Consider the following 20,160-nt stretch of genomic DNA (forward strand, 5'->3'; position numbering starts at 1 on the left):
ATTACACATTATATTATTATTGCTTAATGACTACATAATGTGAGCATGGATGTATATATTCTCTACTCACAGTATGTGCAGTTGTTAATTAGGTGAAGTGTAAGGAAGAGACTTGAGTATTTAGAAAATTTAAAATATTGGTAGGAAAAGTTGTGATATGTTTTATTTTGGCATAGCCAGTGTTATTTTCCTTTAGTATGACATGTACTCTGTGGACACTTAGGTTTCTATTTGTTTTTTAATTGTAATTAAGAAATACATTTCTTGGAACTGACTTTTACAGTGTCCTATTTGCAATAGTCCAAAGTAAAAGTAATTGGTGGATAGTGAATCATTGCAAGCAACTGCTCCCTAGTATTGATCTATACATATAATAACTATGCTGTGTTTTCTGTAAAATCTCTGAGTGGTCAGCAGTTTCTAACAGAGCAAGAATGGAGCTGTGGTGTGAAGATGACAAGGACAATTTTAAAGTAATGTTTTTCAAAGTTGCTGTGCTATTTGTATAATTTGATGTGTAATTTTGTGTTAAAGAATAGTGATCAATAAATATCTTGAGTTTAAATTAAAACATCTGGACTCAATAACTCAACATCATCATTGAGTGCAGACTGAGTGTGTGAAATTATATTTAAAGGGGAGTAAGCTAGCTTCAATACTAACTGCTAGATTACAAATGTTCAACATGAAGCCATATTTACAATTTAATTTGTAATGGAAATGTAAAATACTCATTCCCTATCATTATGATTTATCTTGCAAATGATCCATGGAAACTGAAACAAACTAACTAACTAACTGACTAATGGTTCATACAATTGTTTTTGTTGTTATTCGAGTGGTATTTATCTGTATCATGAGTGTTGCCACCCACTAACACTTGTCGTCCCCATTTGGGTAACTGCACCTTAGATTGTCTTGCATTGTGTCCAAACTTTTTGTGGCACCAAGTTGTCTTCTGATGTGAAGCACTTCCATTGCTGTCAAAATTTTGTTCTTTGTACGCATGTTTTATTTGTAGGTACTTAACTGTGTGTGAACTGCCATAGATTTTTACTGCATGAGCTGTTTTCTGGTGGTGATAGCACCATCTTCCTCATGAAGTCACTCAATACAGCACCAGTAGCAGCTGCTAAGGCTGTCATGTACATTCTGGGGCCAGGACCATTTTCATTATTTAGCAAGCATGTTCTAGTGCTGCTCTCAAAAGACGAAGTTTGGTTTCAAAAATTATCTTCTTGGTAATTAGCCGCTACGTCTGTTTTCTCTGGTAGGTTTTATACTGGTAGGTTAGTATCCATCACCAACACATTTCTGTGGAAAGTTAGAAATAATGCAGTTTCTGTCAAGAGAGTTGTATTTACAAACATACACAGGTTTCAGTTGTGCATAAGTCTGAGTTGAAAGCTGATTTTTCAAACATTAATGTTTTGGCAAGGAATAATGTTTGATCACAGTGTTTTTTACATGAGTATATGATTATTCATGTGTTTTTGAAGTGATCTTTGTCTAATTCTGCCAACACTAACACATGTCTGCTGAAGTCATTGAGTACTTGGTCCGCCCCAGTAGCTGAGTGGTCAGCGTGACGGATTGCCGTCCTCTGGGCCCGGGTTCGATTCCCGGCTGGGTCGGAGATTTTCTCCGCTCAGGGACTGGGTGTTGTGTTGTGTTCATCATCATTTCATCCCCATTCGGCGTGCAGGTCGCCCAATGTGGCGCCGAATGTAATAAGACCTGCGAAATGGCGGCCGGACCTGCCCCGCGAGGGGCCTCCCGGCCAATGACGCCAAACGCTCATTTCCATTGAGTACTTGGTGTTTGTGGAAAATCCCTTACATGTGAAGAAACCACAAATCATTGTTGAGCAGAATGACAGGTATTTCACATTACCAGTGTTTTGTAGATATGAATGATTTGGGTTGGTGTGGGAACTCAATGGCACATTTGTAGTCAGAAGTGAAGTAGATGGAGTAGAGAAGCATGTATTTTGTACCAATATTATGAAAATGATAGTTACTGCTCACTACATGGAAGAGATGCTAAGTCGCAGATGAGCACAACAAAAAGACTGTCAGAAAGTGAGCTTCTGGGCAACAAGGCCTTCATCAAAAAATGCACACACACACACACACACACACACACACACACACACACACATACAAATGCAACTCAAACACACATGGCCACAGAGTCTGGCTGCTGAGCCCAGACTGAGTCTGTCTGAAGCCAATCACAACCCACTGGTGGGTTGTGATCGGTTCTGAGGACAATGCTGCACATTGTGAGCTTCTCTGAAACTTCAATGTTGGTATTCTCAACCTTCTTTGCAAATCGCCCCAATCATACACGTATGACCTCAGACCCCAAACAACAGGAATTGTTTGTCCCAGCATGCATCACAATCTGCAGTTGGCTACATCCTGTTTCCTCTGTGAGTTATGGAATAGCCTCTTCAACAAGTTGAAGCCCACAGAAACACATTCTGTGACAGGCTGGGCTGTGACTTCCTAGACTTGCACCACAGGGTTGGTCCTCCTAAACTGGTCATGTGCAACCAACATTCAAGGCTGCTAGCCAGGTAGCTGGCTATCTGAGGTGTGTGCACAAGCAATTCTTAGGTCAGGTGACTCTTGATCCATTCCAGATCATGAAAGCTATTGGTGACCTGGAAGTATCAGTGTAAGATTCAAAGAAATGCTCCCCACAAGAGAGAGTTTTAAAACCTTGGGGGAAGACACACTTCCTGATGTAACTGAAAACTTGAGTGAAAATCTCAGTTTGCTTGTACAAAAAATTCACCAACTATATTGCAACCACTGGAGGAAACTTTAATCATCTAATAATCACTTTTGATAATTACAATTTTGTTAGTCATGGGCATGAAAGACATCAGATCTCAATCAATGAATAGCTATATTTACAAGTTAGTTGGGCAGCAGTTTCATGGAATTCAAAGTGGCTAAAAATAGTTGCTCTCTCAGTTACAAAAGCTGAATACATACCCCTATCAACAGCAGTGGAAACAACTATATATGTCCAAGGATTTAGCATGAATTGAGTGCTAAACACAGTAAAAAACCAATGAGGTGCCACTATATGGAGTCCCAAGGGTATGCATTAAACACAATGATGTGAGGCACAACTATATTAGTGATCTAATAAACAGAGGAAAGTGCTGCATCAAGTCAGCCAGTACCAACAAACAGAAATCTGATTTTCTGACAAAGGCACTCCCAAATGTTAAGCATCAGTGGTGTTGCCAAGCAGTGAGACTTCCGGAGTTCCCAAATTAACATCTTGAGAACTTCTGAGAGTTTTGGCAAGAACTATGTCATTTCCTTTGTTTGTTTCTTGTTTAATAGTTTATGTTTTATCATCTTTGGTATGTTTATGTAAATAAATTGTTGAATGAATAATATTGATAGTAAGTGTTCCCGATAATAAGATGACATGAATTTCATTCATCACAGCAAACTTAATAATGTCGCAAAGGACTAACTGTAGTCAATATCCAATAGTATAATTTTTGTGCCATGAGTAGTAAGTTCTTTCATACTTATTTGATTAAGGCTTTTTGGATCTATGTAAAGTCTGAAATTTTTCATAATGTTTTGACATCAAGAATAAATCTCTAAAGTTCCTGACTCATTTTTATACAGTTTTCATGTACACTTTCACCTATGCATTCATATACATATCCATATAGTGTTTTTTACTTAACAAGATCTGGGTGATATTTATCACACAGCTTGGCCCAACAACAGCATTTTACTTAACTTTCATGAAATTACACAACAGAAAATAAAACACATGAGTTAAAAATCATTGCCACAGTGAAGATAACAATGAAATGTCCAGTAATGCTCAACTGGCAGTATGAACTGTTTAAGAAAAGCCTGCATAGTAATGCTTCCTCCATTAAATTTTGCAGTAAATAACAACATCCCTCATTAGTCACTTTCTGCAAGTCATTAGATAGCCTTAACATATAATGTTATAAGTAATGTATCACAATACTCTTCATTGTTCACAGTCAATCAGTTACGTATTTTGTGCTATTGCCATGGTGGTTAGGTATCATTTTCATGCCTTTTCTGGTTTCTGTCTATGAATGTTTTCAGCTCCTTTGGTTGTGCTTATAGTTTTACAGTTTCCTGATTTTTGTGTTTCCAAGTTCTACACTTCAGAAGTCAGCTCTTTTTCTCCAAATCTCACAGATGAAAAAGTGGTCTATGATTTCTCAGAAAGTTGTTATGTGAGTAGTGTCATAGTCTACTTACTTTTGAAAGGACACTTGGTCTTTAAAAACTGGTTACGTACTGGTATATTTTGATTTATGCTACATGGTCACTTTCTTGTTTTATTCTCTAAGTTTCTTTAGCTAAGTTCCTTTTGCCAGTAATGCAGTCATCTCATAAAGATTATGTTTTATTTATTATTAAATGTAATTCAATCTTTTTGTAGGGTAGTGTGAACAGCATTTATGATGTAAGACTCTAAGGCTATAAAAAAAAGAATTATTGTCTATATTCTAACTACATAATCAGTCTTAAATTTTTATATGTATTGAACAAGTCACTTTTACTTGATAGGAATAAAAGCAATAGTTATATAAAAAAAGTGCAATATTTGTCAGAATGTAGTCTAGTAACAGAAACAATAAAAATCCTTAAGGTGTTTACTGGAAATCATCACAGATGTCACTGTAGAATTTAAGAGAGCTACAGAAAAGTATTTTAAGTGACAAAGATTATATATCTGGGGATCTAATGACAAATATGTAATCATAATAAAACCTTTATATTGTATTTTGCATTTAGCAAGTGCAATAAATGGCAACAATAAACAGTTTGAGATGGAACAATTAAAATTTGACAAAAGAAAAATAAAAAAAATTGAGTTATGAATAACTTACACTGAATACATGACATTAACTGAGACAGTTAACATTCCTATGTTTTAATTAGCATCAAATCTGTTTCTTAAGCTATGGGTACTATAAAACCCCATATGTAAATGTGAAGATGGCCTTATTGTCTAGATCATTTTCAGAAAAGATCATTTTGAAAAACTGAATAGCATATTATTCTGCTGAGTGTACATTACCTAAATTGAACTGTTTCTTTATAATATATGGCAAATTTGAAAATTTAGGGATGATTTACTTGGAATTAAATCTTATCAGCACAGAACAAAGTTACATGAATTTACTATGTACTAACTGTTTATAAAATCACAGGAGTAACTCTCTTGATGCTCTAATTATTTGCCTGTGAGTGAAAGTAAACAAAACTGGTTTCAAAAATTGTTGCTACCAGTAGCTGCAAGGCTTGTTCTTCAATTTGATTTTTTGTGTTGAAAAGGATCTATGATTATTGAAACTCATCAGAAGCTGTGTTTCAACTCATATAAAAAGTGATGGTGATAGTGGATAGAAATCCAAGAAAATAAATATTTTTTTGAAGGGAATGAGTTGGAGAACAAAATTTTTCCTCAAGGTAGAGAGGAATATATTTCCACCTCCAGAAAAGTGATTTCGGGAAGAAGTCACTTACTGAGAGCTATACCTTTGATTCCTTAATGGGCTAAAATAATATAGAAAATGGTGGTTAAGAGAGAGTGCATGTTGTTCAAAATAGGAATTGTTCATCTGAACTATACATTGTTTCTTCTTGAATGTCTGAGCATATAGGAAACAAGTTTCTTTTGCAAGCACATATGTTCCTCCCATGTAACACAGATTTTGCTGTAGTAGAAAAGAAAACATATCACCTAGATCTTAAAGTGAACTCATGAAGAAGAGGAGTCAAGACTATTTATACAAAGTTTTCAGAATGAGGTCTAAGAATTATAAATAAATAAAACATTGATAAAACAAAGAGCCAGTTGGTAAGTAGAAGACATCATTGTTAAACATTTTAGTTTCCGTTTTACATAGATGGATGTGCAATTTACAGTTAAATAGGTATAGGAAAAAAATTTGTGTGCAGAAAGTAAGAAAAATGCCAAGTTGCTTCCAAAAAATGCATCCCTAGGTAATCAATAAACTAATCTATATAGAATGACATTGTGTTCCTTATGCAGTTTGTACATTCTGCATGTCATATTCTAAAGAAACCTCAGGATCCACTGTGAGAAACTCATCATTTGAAACTATTGAGTGCCTTTATTGATGCAAGGCAGTAAATATTTTCTGAAATGCCAATAGTGCTTTGGGAATAAGCTGATAAATAAAATTTACAATCTTAAAGTAAGATGCTACACCAGCCAGTATTGGATCAACAAATCAACACTACCTCTGTGGAGTGGGAGCAGAGGATAGGAGGAGGGGGGAGGGGGAAGGGAGGGGGCAGTGGCATATTTTCTACACTAAGCAAGTTTCAGAATCTCATAAAAAAATGATTGCTGATAGGCTATGGTGAGTAATAGTATGAAAAGGCTCAACAATTTAAAAGGTCTAAGGTACAATGTGACAAATCAAACTGAACATACTGTAATAAAAAGAGAATCACTCTCTACATTACAGACATTAATGTCAATTTGCCATACCAGAGAATTGAGAAGGTAGAGTAGCTGGCAAACAGCCTAGTAAAGAATGAAATGCAAGGGAGACGCATTCCAGAGGGGGATCTAATTACTGTAGTTAGAAACATAGCTAGACGCAAAGGAGACAAATGATAGGAGATTAAAGATCTGTACAAAGGGCACCTGCTACAGACAGATCCATCCACATATACCAAAGGCACTCTGATACATAAAACAGGGAGACATGAAATGTAACTCCACTGGCAAAAGGAACAAGAGGTGACTTGTAATAACCATTTTCAGTTTATAAAAGTCAACAACACTTCCAAATATTTCACATCTTCCTGTCACCACATTGTGACTATGCAGAGGTGTGTATGTCAGTCACATATACTTTGTGTCTAGAAAGGAATCAGAGTGACTACTTATGGAGCTAGTTAATATAAAACAAGAACTTCCCTTGAATGTCATCATCAGAAACATCATTCCTATATTTTGTAAAATTTATGTGTTCCCTAAATACTGGGGTTGAATAAAACTCTTTCTTTGAAGACTATAATATCATTAGGATGGAATGTTATTTTACTAAACTAGTCAGTTAGAGCTCATGTGTACTGAAAAATGCTCATGTAACATCTAAAATCATGGCCTGGGGAAGCATTTAAATTAGTAACCTATTGACCACACACCCCAAAGCTCCAAGCTTGCAGTCATCAACTATCACATTTCTTGTACTTGAGACAGTAATTTGGTGGAAACAGTGTGAAGATAATGTGGAGCTGAAGACCACCATTGTCAACAGGTTCAATTCTGTGTGGAAAAGCTTAGTGCAATTCGGCTGAAGAAGCTAGTGATATGCTACTAAATGTCCTTACAAGTGAATTGTGATCACATGGAAAAGTGAAGTAGATTTGTATGGAACTAAAACCTCCAATAAAATCTTTCTGTAGTGAGCATATATTTCTTTATGACCAAATAGACATTACTTTTTCAACAAGTCCCATATTAACATGAGGAGTCTCCTTATTGCAACCACTCAACTCTCTTTCCATTCTTACTATGTGTTACTGAAGCATAAGTTCATGTTTCAAAACCATATTCATTAATGACTGTTGTTACATAATTGATATACATAAGCACAGCAAAAGTCTCATTAACTTTCCAGGCTTTTAAAGTTCAAATTGCTTATAGTTTGTCAAGCTAGCAAGGAAAACTTTCTCGGGGGTAGCTGGAGGATCTGAAAAACAAAATGCATGATACTTTTCAATGTCCTGAAGACACAGACTTTTTAAAGTATAGTCTATGATCTCATTCCATGGAAAATACAAAAATTCAGTTTTTGCTATTTATATCATTTATAGTTAAGGTACACAAACTGTCGGCATGTGTTTCACCACATTCATATCAAACAAAACATTCATGAATTTTTGTATGTAATTTCATGTTATTCCTAGTACAGCATATTATTTCTCTAGAACTGACATAAATATCATAAAGAATGAACTAAATTACTTACTCATCTCAAACCACTTTTCGGAGTGTGCTGAAGCTTGTCTAGATGCCAGTACCGCTTCCCGTATTGCAAATAAAGCACAAATACTCATGCACAAGGGTGGTTCACCAGTTACTATAAATTACAAACACATGAGTAACATTTTGGTTTTAATTTAACACAAACACTTCTAACAGAAACCAACCTTTTGAATGAAGAACGCCACCAGGATTAGGAGCATTTTTCCTCAGTTGTATTCTGAAGTCAATAGGGATATCTTTGGCTCCAGGAGGTTTGTAGTTCTAAGAACCAAATTATACTGTTGTTATCAGTCAGAAAGTATTTTCCTCATAAGTAAAAAATAGTATAATTTTACAGTTTAAAATAAAATCTGAGCAATCGTTAATAATTATTATTTGAGGAGGTTTGCAAATATTTACAAATTTTATCATGATGATTAATGTTGGAGAAGCTGCCATTATCTATGAGGGGTAGAATGAAAATTAGAAGACAGCAGTTTCATTTTGTTTGTATGGCTAATTAAGTGTACACACTTCTTTGATCTGGGGACAAAGAGCAACCTGCCTTACTCCTTTCCTGTCTTTAATCTCCTTCTCATTAATTTTTGTAACTGATAGTTGTATAATTTATAAATATATTATTCTGTTCTCACAGTACAACCCAATTTAAAAGCATTGCGCAAATCCATGAAAGTAGTATGTCATGTTCATTTTGTCTTCTCTGCAGCACTAAATTTAGAGAGTAATTTCTTTTCAAGTTCCTGTACCTGTCCTATCTTAAAGTGGCCTGTCATACTACATTGATCGTTTTTTTTCCTTTTAGTCATATTTTCTAAAATTTGTTCAGGAATATCTTGGAGGCAAGAGATAAGACTGCTACCACTTGTAATTCATCCATTCAAATGCTTTTACTGTTTTTGGTACAGTTATTTCTTAAATTTTATGAAGTGCTATGACACTTTTGTTTACATAATTTAAGTCCATTAATGAAAATTGGATTTACTGCTTATACAATGCAATACTTCATCCGCCACCACAACTGGCTGCCTAGCGGCGGAACAGTGTTTGATTCCTAGTGCTGCCAGGGACTCCTCCATGGTGGGAGCACTGGAACAGGATGCATTCAGTACTGTGACACCCACAGAGGAGCTACTTCAATGTAAAGGTGTGTTACCAAGTCTGTTACACTGACAAAGGCCTCCTCTCCCCCTCTCCTCCTGCTCCATACCACATTCCAATGAAGCCACAGACAGAGAATGGCGTAGAAGTTGGTTGGTCTACATGGATGTGCCCATGGCCAGAGCAGCAGTGCTTTAATGCTTAATTAGTATGATACTTTCTCATTCAGAAAAGGAAATGAACAAAATGTTATGGGTGCTATAAGCTGCACAAAAAGAGAAAATAAAATGTAAATAACAAGAAAACAAGTGTAATGACAATTATGGAAAAGGTGAAAAGAGTCCACCATGGGGAGAAAAACTGTTGGCACTAAAATTAAAAGAGAAACACAATTCAGCTATCTCAGCAATGTAAATATGGAAGACAGTTGATGTTTAATAGAAGTGAGAAGAAGAACAGCATTGCCAAAACAAGAAATCATAGTTACAAAAAATATTGCTACAAATAATCACATGGATGTAAGAATCAAGATGTCTTTCACAAAATCATCTGTGTGGAATGCACTTTTTTATGGATACAGAAGCTGGACACTGGAGGAATAAAAGATTCAACAGCAATGTTGATATGCTAGAAAATGTTCTGAGTAGGTCAGGTGGAAATAAAAACAACTGCAGAAATCATACAGAATCATAGGACAGAAACCAAATGAAATAGTATAAATCAGAAAAATATAATTTATTGGCAGATCTTTACACATAACATCTTTCATATAAATGCACATGAAGCTGATGCATGAATAAAAAAAAAAAAGAGAGAAAATCTGTGAAATATTTATTTTACAGATACCAGGAGTATAACATGATGTAATTATTATAAGAGATGAAAATAAAAGCAAATGACTGATTAGCATAATTGCTTCAACAAGATGTAGTCTTTGTGATAAGAATGAATAAACACAATATATGTTCAAGTATTTAAATGTCCACTACTGTAGAAGCCTTGTTTCTGACTCTGAGCTGGCCGTGGTGGTCTAGCGGTTCTGGCGCTGCAGTCCGGAACCACGGGACTGCTACGGTCGCAGATTCGAATCCTGCCTCGGGCATGGGTGTGTGTGATGTCCTTAGGTTAGTTAGGTTTAAGTAGTTCTAAGTTCTAGGGGACTTATGACCTAAGATGTTGAGTCCCATAGTGCTCAGAGCCATTTGAACCATTTGAACCATCTGACTCTGACAAAACCTATCAGTCAGTCAGTGGGAGGTATCCTTGAGTAGCCCAGATGTTAGCACATTGCTCTTCTGCTGTTTCAAGTGCTACTAGAGTATCCAATTTTACTTCATATAATCAACATAGCATAGTTCCACAAAAGTGTAGAATAATTCTATTTCAATAACTACCTTTGGACTTCGTCAAAATTAAAGTTCTTACTACATACATTCTCCCAGAACACTATTTAGAGGTTTTGTAGAGTTTGTGGGAAATGAGGAGAAGTCTTTAGCAAGCTAAACCCCTGAGTCAATCTGTGATATAGGTGTGGGTATTGCATGTCATAGTACTTTGCTCACAAAAAGACAGCTGTCTGGCACACAGTTTTAACTTATCACATGTTATTGAGGGATTTCGTCTATTGCAGTAATCACACCTACATCTACTCTCTGTGAATCATGGCACATAATACTTTTTTGTTCTATGAATCCCCACAGATGGAGTGCATTTGAAATGATTGCTTCATAGTCCCTACAAGGCTGATACTTTTTGGGCTGAAAAATATTTGTAATATTTGCTCTGAAACTGTTTCTTGGAACTATAATCAGTTTATCATTAGACATTTTATGTGTTCCTTTGAATGTTTGTCAATTATGATGTTTAAATATTTCTGCTACAATCTCTTGCTAGGCAAGTAATCATGAAAATATTTTTCTTGCCCTTCTTTGTATTCACACAGTATCCATTGTTAACTTGAAATGGAATGGATACCACACACTTGAGTAGTATTTGAGTATTCGATACACAAATGGCGTAAATGCAACCTTATTTGTAGCCAACCTGCAGCTCCTCATATCCTGCTAATAAATTAAAATATGCTATTTGTTTTACCATCCGCTGAGTTTTGCAGAAGTCGAGAACCATTGAATCCACTTGTTGCAAATGGAATTTTATACAAAGAGTTCATAATTTTGTTCTAAATAGGTCACTACATTTGAAGTCAACACATTTTCTAAATTCTTGATACAAATGTGGGTGAGTGATAAGAGGACAGTATTTCAAAGTATGTTATGAAGACACAGAAAAAACTTGACATAGTATGAATGATATTTGATCACTAAATAGAAGCACAAATTAATTTTCATCATGTTGATGACAAAGAAGGAAACTCAAATTTAATTAACTGTTATGTGACTGCATTTTTTACATTGTAGTTCACTAAAGGCAATAAAATTTTTTGATAAAGCATTATAAATTATGAATCTGAAACATACCCAGGTTCTGTTTGTTAATGCCTTTCCAGTATCATTATCATAAACCATGAATTCCTTTAACCAATAGCCAAGACCCATCACAAAGGCTCCTTCTACTTGACCTATATCAATCTCTGGGCTTAGGCTTTCTCCAGCATCTTCCAGTATGTCTACATGAAGTATCTGAAACATTTATATTACAGTCCCTTTTCTATCAAGTTCAGTGCTACCTGAGAATGCACATATTGAGCATTTATGATTATTATTTTTGTTTCACATACAAGGGGTACAAAAACATGTAATAGAAACTTTACAGATTTATTCTTGACATCAAAACATCACAAACTGATCTTAAGATCATGGCGCTGGAAATCCTGCATTAGGGAGGTATGGCAAGAATTCCCTGTTGTGACTTCTGGGTATGTAATTTGCCTCAAATGTGCTTTTTTACTCACTTTCTTGTTCATATCTCATTATGGTATTTGTTTTGTTTTGCTGCTTTTTTTGTCCTCTTTTAGAGTAATTTCCAACACTCCACATCACAATGATGTATTCAATATCTGAAATAATGACCATGCACTATGCATACAGCATACCAGGCAGGAATCCAGATGCAGCATGTCAACATTATGCTGAATGTTACCCTGGGGGCCACTCATATTATGCACTATCATTTGTATGTCTCCACCAACACTTGTGTGAGGCAGTCGTATTTGAGAAGAGTTACAGCTGGTAGGAAACCATATGATGTAAGGTAACCTGAGCTTGAAGAACTGGTTCTTCGGACTATGGCTGAAACTTCATCAACTGGTAAAAGGAGTATTCTGAGAAGGGAAGGCACTAAGCAAATGATGATTTGCTATATTCTACATGAAAATCTTCTATACTGTGTTACCACCAGTGGATGCAAGGATTAAATGAAGTAGGCGCTCAGCCGGGAATAACTTTCTATCAATGCAGGTTAGGGTAGTGTGCTGTGTTTCTGCATATCTTAGATGTTATTCACTGGAAGGCCTGGCTTTTCACATGACGGGGTCTTAAAATCTCAATAATCTTGGAAATCTGTGTCTTGTCAGTAGCCTTTGTAGGAGTGATGTAACACATAGAGGATCCTGCATACTTTGTGACATGTCACTTGCTTTATTTCCTCATTAATTGTCCTCGGTGTCAACATATTGTGTTGCTACACTGGCTGAAAAGTGGGGTGTGGAAGTACAACACTCCAAATGCTTATAATTACACTTGTGCTCATAAATTAAGGATAATTGCAGAATGTGGTGCCACACAAAGTTTCACAACACAAAACTGGTGCTAATAGCAGAGGCACATAGGGAATACACATGACACAGATCTGTAAGTCCATGGTATTAGTGATAAGAGGAGAGAACCATCCCAAAACACATGTGCTACAAAATGCCACTGGTTCCTGCGCATGTACTCCAACATCAATATGGGATATGATCACCATGCACACGTACACAGGCCACACAACAGGGTGGCATACACTGGATCAGATGGTCAAGCAGCTGCTGGGGTATAGCCTCCCATTCTTGCACCAGTGCCTGTCAGAGCTCCTGAAGTGTTGTAGGGGTTTGAAGACGTGCAATGATATGTCGACCGAGAGCATCCCAGACGTGCTCGATGGGGTTCAGGTCTGGAGAACAGGCAGGCCACTCCATTCGCCTGATATCTTCTGTACTCCTCCACGATGGCAGCTCAGTGGGGTCATGCATTATCGTCCATCAGGAGGTAGGTGAGACCCACTGCACCTCTGAAAAGGTGGACATACTGGTGCAAAATGACATCCTGATACACCTGACCTGTTAGAGTTCCTCTGTCAAAGACATGCGGGGGTGTATGTGCACAACATCAAACCATGACCTCCATACAGGTCCCTTTCAAGGACATTAAGAAGTTGGTATTTGGTTCCTGATTCACACCAGATGAGAACCCAGTGAGAATCATTGTTCAGACTATACCTGGACCCGTCCGTGAACATAACCTGGGACCACTGTTCCAATTGCCATGTACTGTGTTCTTGACACCAGGCTTTACAGGCTCTCCTGTGACCAGGGGTCAGTGGAATGCACCTTGCAGGTCTCTGAGCAAATAAACCTTGTCTGTTTAGTTGTCTGTGGACTGTGTGTCTGGAAACAACTGTTCCAGTGACTACGGTAAGGTCCCGAGCAAGGCTACCTGCAGTACTCTGTGACCATCTGGAGGCACTGATGGTGAGATATCGGTCTTCTTGTGGTGTTCTACACTGTAGTGCCTAGACACATTTCCTGTCTGTTGGAACCATAGCCATAATCTTGAGATCACACTTTGTGGCACATGGAGGGCCTGTGCTATGACCTGCTGTGTTTGACTATCTTCCAGTCATGCCTAGTATTCTACCCTCATAATGTCATCAATATGTGTTCTTTGAGCCATTTTCAACACACAGTCACCATTAGCACGTCTGAAAATGTCTGCACACTTACTCTCTGCACTGTACTCTGACATGTACCAACACACCTCTGCGTATGTGAACTGCTGCCAGCGTCACTGTGCGATGACCGTAGGTCAAATGCACCGCATGGTCATATGCTGAGATGATTTAAACCCACAAATCACCGACCAGAGCATTGTTTCACCATGTATCAGCATTATCCTTAATTTATAAGCATGAGTGTAGTACAGAATTTATATTTCTTTTTATGAGGTATGAGCGATGGCAACTTGCAATTAGCTAATTTCAAGTTGCCGCAACAACATCTTTGCCTCTGTAATTCCACCTCGACTTACATCTCTGCCCAAACTCTTTGCCTTTACATATGTCTGCTTGTGTCTGTATATGTGCAGATGGATATGTGTGTGTGTGTGTGTGCGAGTGTATACCTGTCCGTTTTTCCCCCTAAGGTAAGTCTTTCCGCTCCCGGGATTGGAATGACTCCTTACCCTCTCCCTTAAAACCCACATCATCTTGTCTTGCCCTCTCCTTCCCTATTTCCTGATGAAGCAACCATGGGTTGTGAAAGCTTGACATTTGTGTGTGTGTGTTTGTGTTTGTTATTATCTCTATCAACATACCAACGCTTTTGTTTGGTAAGTTACAGCATCTTTGTTTTTAGATAATATTTTAATCAATTACACCAATTATAGGCTAATAAGTATAGTTTAGATTTAAAACTTTCTGACCATTTTGCTTTGTTTATGGAGTTGAACTGTTCTACCTTGCTCAAAAACCTGTATGCTAAATGACAGTTCAGTGCAGAAAAAATGAACTCATTCCATCATAAATTAAATAAGATGCAGTGGATTACAGGACATAGTAATTGCAGTTCTGAAAATTTAGGAAATTCTGGATAACGTCCCACACATTTTAATGTAACTTTCCCGATTAATGTATATTTTAAATGAGATTTATGATGCAACAAACATGTAGTGATAGGAACAGACAGCCACACAGCTAACTAAAACACAACAAAATTCCTACCTTCGTTACTTACACAAAAAATTACAAAAATATTTTTAAGGAGGTTGTAAAGGCAGCAAAAGAATTCATAAGCAATAGACTTGCATTGTAAAGTGTAAACAAATCAATGGCACTATGGTCAATAATTAAAGCTGAAACCAGCACTACTGTTCAGGCCCATTATATTTGTAAAATCAAAATAAAGGACTAAAATATTGTAAACCTGGTTCAAATATAAGAACTGCTTGATTATTTATTTAAAATTGAAACAAAACACACACTAATGCAGAAAGTCACACAGATAAGATAAATTTTTTTGGTAATCTGTAATTTGGAGGTGGCCTCTGTCAGTAAAATCAGCAAAACTACAACAAAATATGTATAAAATGCAGTACCATCACTAAATGACAAAACATCAGCATGGTGCTATGGAATAACAATGAAAATGTTAAAAGCAGTCCCTAAAATAGTTGCGCAGCCACTAAACACATATCAAAAAGGTTAGGTTTTAGGTTCCCTGAAGAATGTAGCAAAACCACTATTCAGTAAAGACACAGATCAACATATGGAAAACTGCCCAATCATTCTTCTTCAACCACTCTCAGAAATACCTCAATAGGTTGTCACAAAACAAATTCAAAATTTTGTACAAAAAATTAATATAATTGTAAAAAACCAATATGGACTTAAAAAAGGCAAAAGAGAAGTATTTGCTGTCAACCAGTTTGTAGACAAAATAAGCTCCTTTGTAGACAACTCCCTCTATGCCTTTAAAGAACCACTCCTTGCTACTCTGTAAACTGGAAAAATATGGAGCTGGGGGCTCTACATTTGAATGGTTTAGATCCTACCTAACCAATAAAAAATAAAGAGTGGTTATAACGTCGGAGAGAAGAAATAGTGCTTCAGAATGGTAAACCATATCAAGGAGTACCTGAAAATTAATTGTTAGGTCCCATTCATCTTCTGTTTACTGCTCAATATTGATGGTCATTCAGGTTTATTTGTAGATAACATATCTGGCATTATTGAAACAAATAGTACTGACAATTCTTCAAACTGTCATTAATACCACAGATGGATTGTTTTAATTTTGTTGTAATAAAATTAAAAATGTTAAGGTTCTGTGTAAACTGCTATTCCATGATTTTTTTAAACTATCTTTGAACTTTATAGACGCTCCTTTTACAGATTTTTGTTATAGCCCTGACCATATCTAATTAAAGAAAACACACAGTTTTAGAATAAAACTGACTTAAATAATTAATACTTGAAAAGTATGGCCTTAGCGGCAGTGCTCTACAATGGCTTAAATCCTACTTATCAAACAGAAAGCAAAGAGTTACCAGCTCTTCAAATGGCGCATATTACTTTTCTGACTGGAAAAAAATATCTCAGAATGTTCCACATGGCTCCATATTAGGCCCAGTCCTATTTCTCTTCTATGTTAATGACTAACCATTAAATATCAACTCTCCATCAGTTCTGTTTGCAAATGATACTTCTGTCTTAGTTGCAGATCAGGATTTGGAAAAAATTCCCAAATCTGTGATCAGTACGCTCAGTACCTTAGAAACTTGGTTTCAGCTAAATGGGTTGAATCTAAACATATATAAGACTCACATGATGCAGTTCAAAACCAAACAGTCAAAATGAGAGCAGATTAAGACTGTACACAACAATGAAGATACAGAAGAAGTTGACTCAGTAAAATTCTTAGGTTTAAATGTAGCTGAAAATTTGAGCTTGCAGGCACACACTGAACACCTAGCAAACAAACTGAGCAGCTTTGCATTTGCAATGTAAATATTATCAACAGCAAGTGACATGGACACACAAAAAGTAGCATCTACAAGCTACTTTGAACCCATTATTAGGTATGTTTTTCTTCTTTTTTCTTTCTTTTCTTTTTCTTTTTTTTTTTTTTTTTTTTGGGGGGGGGGGGGGGGTTACTTCACAAACACAGTGCGGATACTAAGAATAAAGAAAGAAATCAGTCAAAATATGTGCGCTGCACATCACAAAGCACCATGTCAACCACTATTTAGAAAACTTACATATATGAGATTGTTATATTTTTGTTCACCAGACATGAATTAAAAGAGGGAATCCATTTTGTCCATTCACATGATAATAGAAACAAAGAAAATTTTAGGCTCCCCACCAACCACCTCCGACTGTATGCCCAGGGACCTCAATAAATTTGAATGAAAGTTTGTAATAAATTAAAAGGAAACAAGTTGAGGCAGATGAATTTAGGTTCACTTAAAAGAAAGCTATATGAGGTACTGACACTGAAGTGCTATTACTCAGTGGATGAATTCATGCAGGACAAACTGGAAATTTGAGGTGTATACAATGTGTTATGTTTTCCAAGAAATATCCTTATAGTGTTATTAATTATTGTAGTGCTATTATTTATTAATATAAAAATCACTGTAAATGTATTATAAATCTTAGACATGTCTCCTGTATGCAGACCAAATGGATTGCAAATGTATGTCATGAGATGAATAAAACACAGTTCACAAAATATGGTAATGCTAACTTTCTATAAGAACACTGCTCCTAATCTTGATTATAAAGTCAATATTAACAAACTTGAAGGGCTTGATGATTGGGAAAAATGGAAATGGCTTGTCTCTACAATGCTTTTTTATACTATCTCAAGGATATTATTAACAGTATGCACAGTAATATAAATAAATGTGAGACACGCACATGCATAATTTGAACATTGCAGCACACAACACTTAAATATGTTAATTCAAATGTCTTCTCATATCAAACATTACAAAACAGAAGATATTAGCAGACATGCAGTTAAGCTTCAAAAATTATCTGTAGATCTAAATGATCAATTAAACACAATGTAAGATAGATTGCTGCTTACCATAAAGTGACACACTAAGTTGCAGTCAGGCATAACTAAAAGTCACTTACACATTAGTTTTTGGCCACAGCCTTTGTCATAAAAGGTAAAACACACACACACACACACATAACTGCCATCTTTGATAGCTTGGACCTGAAATATGAGATCCATATGTCTATAAAGACCTTTCATACTGTGTCCTGTGTCAGGCAGAGGTACTTCTTCAGGCCCCAAGTGAAACTATCAGTGACAGGAAGGAGATACTGGTGGCCACTGGATGATGGCAGGGGGTGTGTGATATCCATAAATATGTGGGAGAAGGAATGGCCTACCAGGGGGAAAGAGGCAATGCTGGCATGCTGCCACAGGGCACTGGCACTGGCACTGGCAGTGGCACTGGCACTGGCTCATTTAGTGCAATCGTGCTGGATACTAGGCCAAATGAAACACTCCTTTAAGAGTGTGGCAGATGCATGGACACCAGCCTGTGTAGTGATCTATGCCATTCATGGAAGGGCATATATCACGTACATCAAATATAGAGCTCAGAGTAAAGGTGTTCATGATTGCAATTAATTTGTAAACACTGGGTCACATACACCGGGAAAGTTTTACTCAACAGGTGCAGAGTCTATCTGCTGGATAGCATTTGTAATCTCTGTAGGGAAAGGAGGAATGAAGGGGCTCAAACACCATGGAAGGCATCAAGGAAGGCCAATATGATGTATATAGGTGACTGTTGTTGTACACTATTTACAGACATGTTAATGAGAGATCTTTGAGACAGTAATATTAGTTGGTTCTGGTGGTATAACTTCACATGTAACATTTAACTGTTTGTGGAAGTTTGTGACAATATACAAAGTTAACTAGAACCAATACACACTTTATTTAAGCGGAAAAGCAGTGTTTTGCTTCATAGTCACTTCACTTACAGAAATATACATGAAAGAAAGAAGTTTGATGCCAAGGAAAAAATATCTGTACTCTGTGGTAAATCATAAGAATTGCAAGGTTAAATATCAACACCAATCTAATAAGGGAGTGTTAAGGCAGTGGTATTAGATGTAGCTGCATGGAGTAACAGGATTAGAACAGACATTGCACAAGCAGTCAAAATGACTAATGAACACTGTGCCTGGGACAGACCATGCAAAACTCTAAGGCTTCCATGCGAAAATCTGGAGGAAGGTACAGGTGGATGTGCTCCAAGGGGAGTGCCTGGATGGCCAATACTGATATAGACATTGCACCAGGTGGGTTTGTGCATGCCTGGCATCATGCATGGCTGAAGGTTGAGATTCGCATTTAACCTGGTATGTACCAGATGTCAGTGGTGAACGGCATTGAAAACTCATGCTGTTGGGATTGGCAGGGTGATATCTAGGTGTCCTCTTCATGGTAGAAACCCATTGTCAATAGGCACTGTCCAGTAAAAATCATGAAATGGCACCCCTACAATGATGGAGATACCTAACCACCTCATACACAGTAAGGAGCTTGTGGTGATACACAGCCTAACTCTGCTGTGGCTCTGTAAGCTTCACTGAGAAAAATGGCAAGGGCTGTCAAGTCCCTTCAACATGTTGTTGCAGGATTGCATCTAAGGCAGACTGGCTGAGGTCAGTGACAATTGCAAAGATGGCAGTCAGGTGCTGCTGTGCTAGGAGAGCATCATGCTAGAGGTCATGCTTTGTTCGTTGAAAACCGCTCAAAATTTGTGATATCAAGGGAATGGGCCTGTTGCCTTTTGTACAGACGCCCTGGAATGCAGGCCTCCATGGCACTTGCATGTTCCTGGATTCCATTTAGATGGTACCTGAAAAAATTTGCCATCCTGAGGAACCCGCAGAGTTTCTTGTATTTAGGAATCATGGGAACTCAGACACAACACAGACCTTCTTGCTGAGGTGCCAAAAGCATGCAGATGATATTCTGTGCACCAGTAAGTTGATCTACACAACATTAAAAGCACACTTCTCCAAGCTGATGGTGAAACCAGCCTCCTGGAGATGAAAGCATAGCTCTTGGCGATGGTGGCAATCCTCCACGAGATCACATGAATATGTCAGCTGGCATGAGGTGTAGATCAGAGTTTCACAGGCTCTTGAAGGAGCAGAGCACACATGCACTGAACACTGTCTCAATCTCAGCTGGCATGATTCTCTTATTGTTGGACAGAAGTGGCAGCCTAGGTGTTTGGCAGTGTGGTG

At 37.1% G+C, this 20,160-nt stretch overlaps 1 protein-coding gene across 1 annotated transcript in view; it reads right to left on the minus strand.

The window, feature by feature from the left end:
• Nucleotides 1–7,697: 7,697 nt before the first annotated feature.
• Nucleotides 7,698–20,160, minus strand: part of LOC124712396 (xanthine dehydrogenase-like) — a 67,710-nt gene continuing 55,247 nt past the window's right edge. Inside the window, exons 5-7 of the mRNA XM_047242693.1 lie at nt 11,637–11,798; nt 8,226–8,322; nt 7,698–7,765 (exon numbers count right to left, since the gene is read on the minus strand). Coding sequence (XP_047098649.1) covers nt 7,698–7,765; nt 8,226–8,322; nt 11,637–11,798 — 327 coding nt within the window. The remainder of the gene's footprint in view (nt 7,766–8,225; nt 8,323–11,636; nt 11,799–20,160) is intronic.

The sequence above is a fragment of the Schistocerca piceifrons genome, chromosome 8 (assembly GCF_021461385.2).
Source record: "Schistocerca piceifrons isolate TAMUIC-IGC-003096 chromosome 8, iqSchPice1.1, whole genome shotgun sequence".
NCBI classification, from domain to species: Eukaryota; Metazoa; Arthropoda; class Insecta; order Orthoptera; family Acrididae; genus Schistocerca; species Schistocerca piceifrons.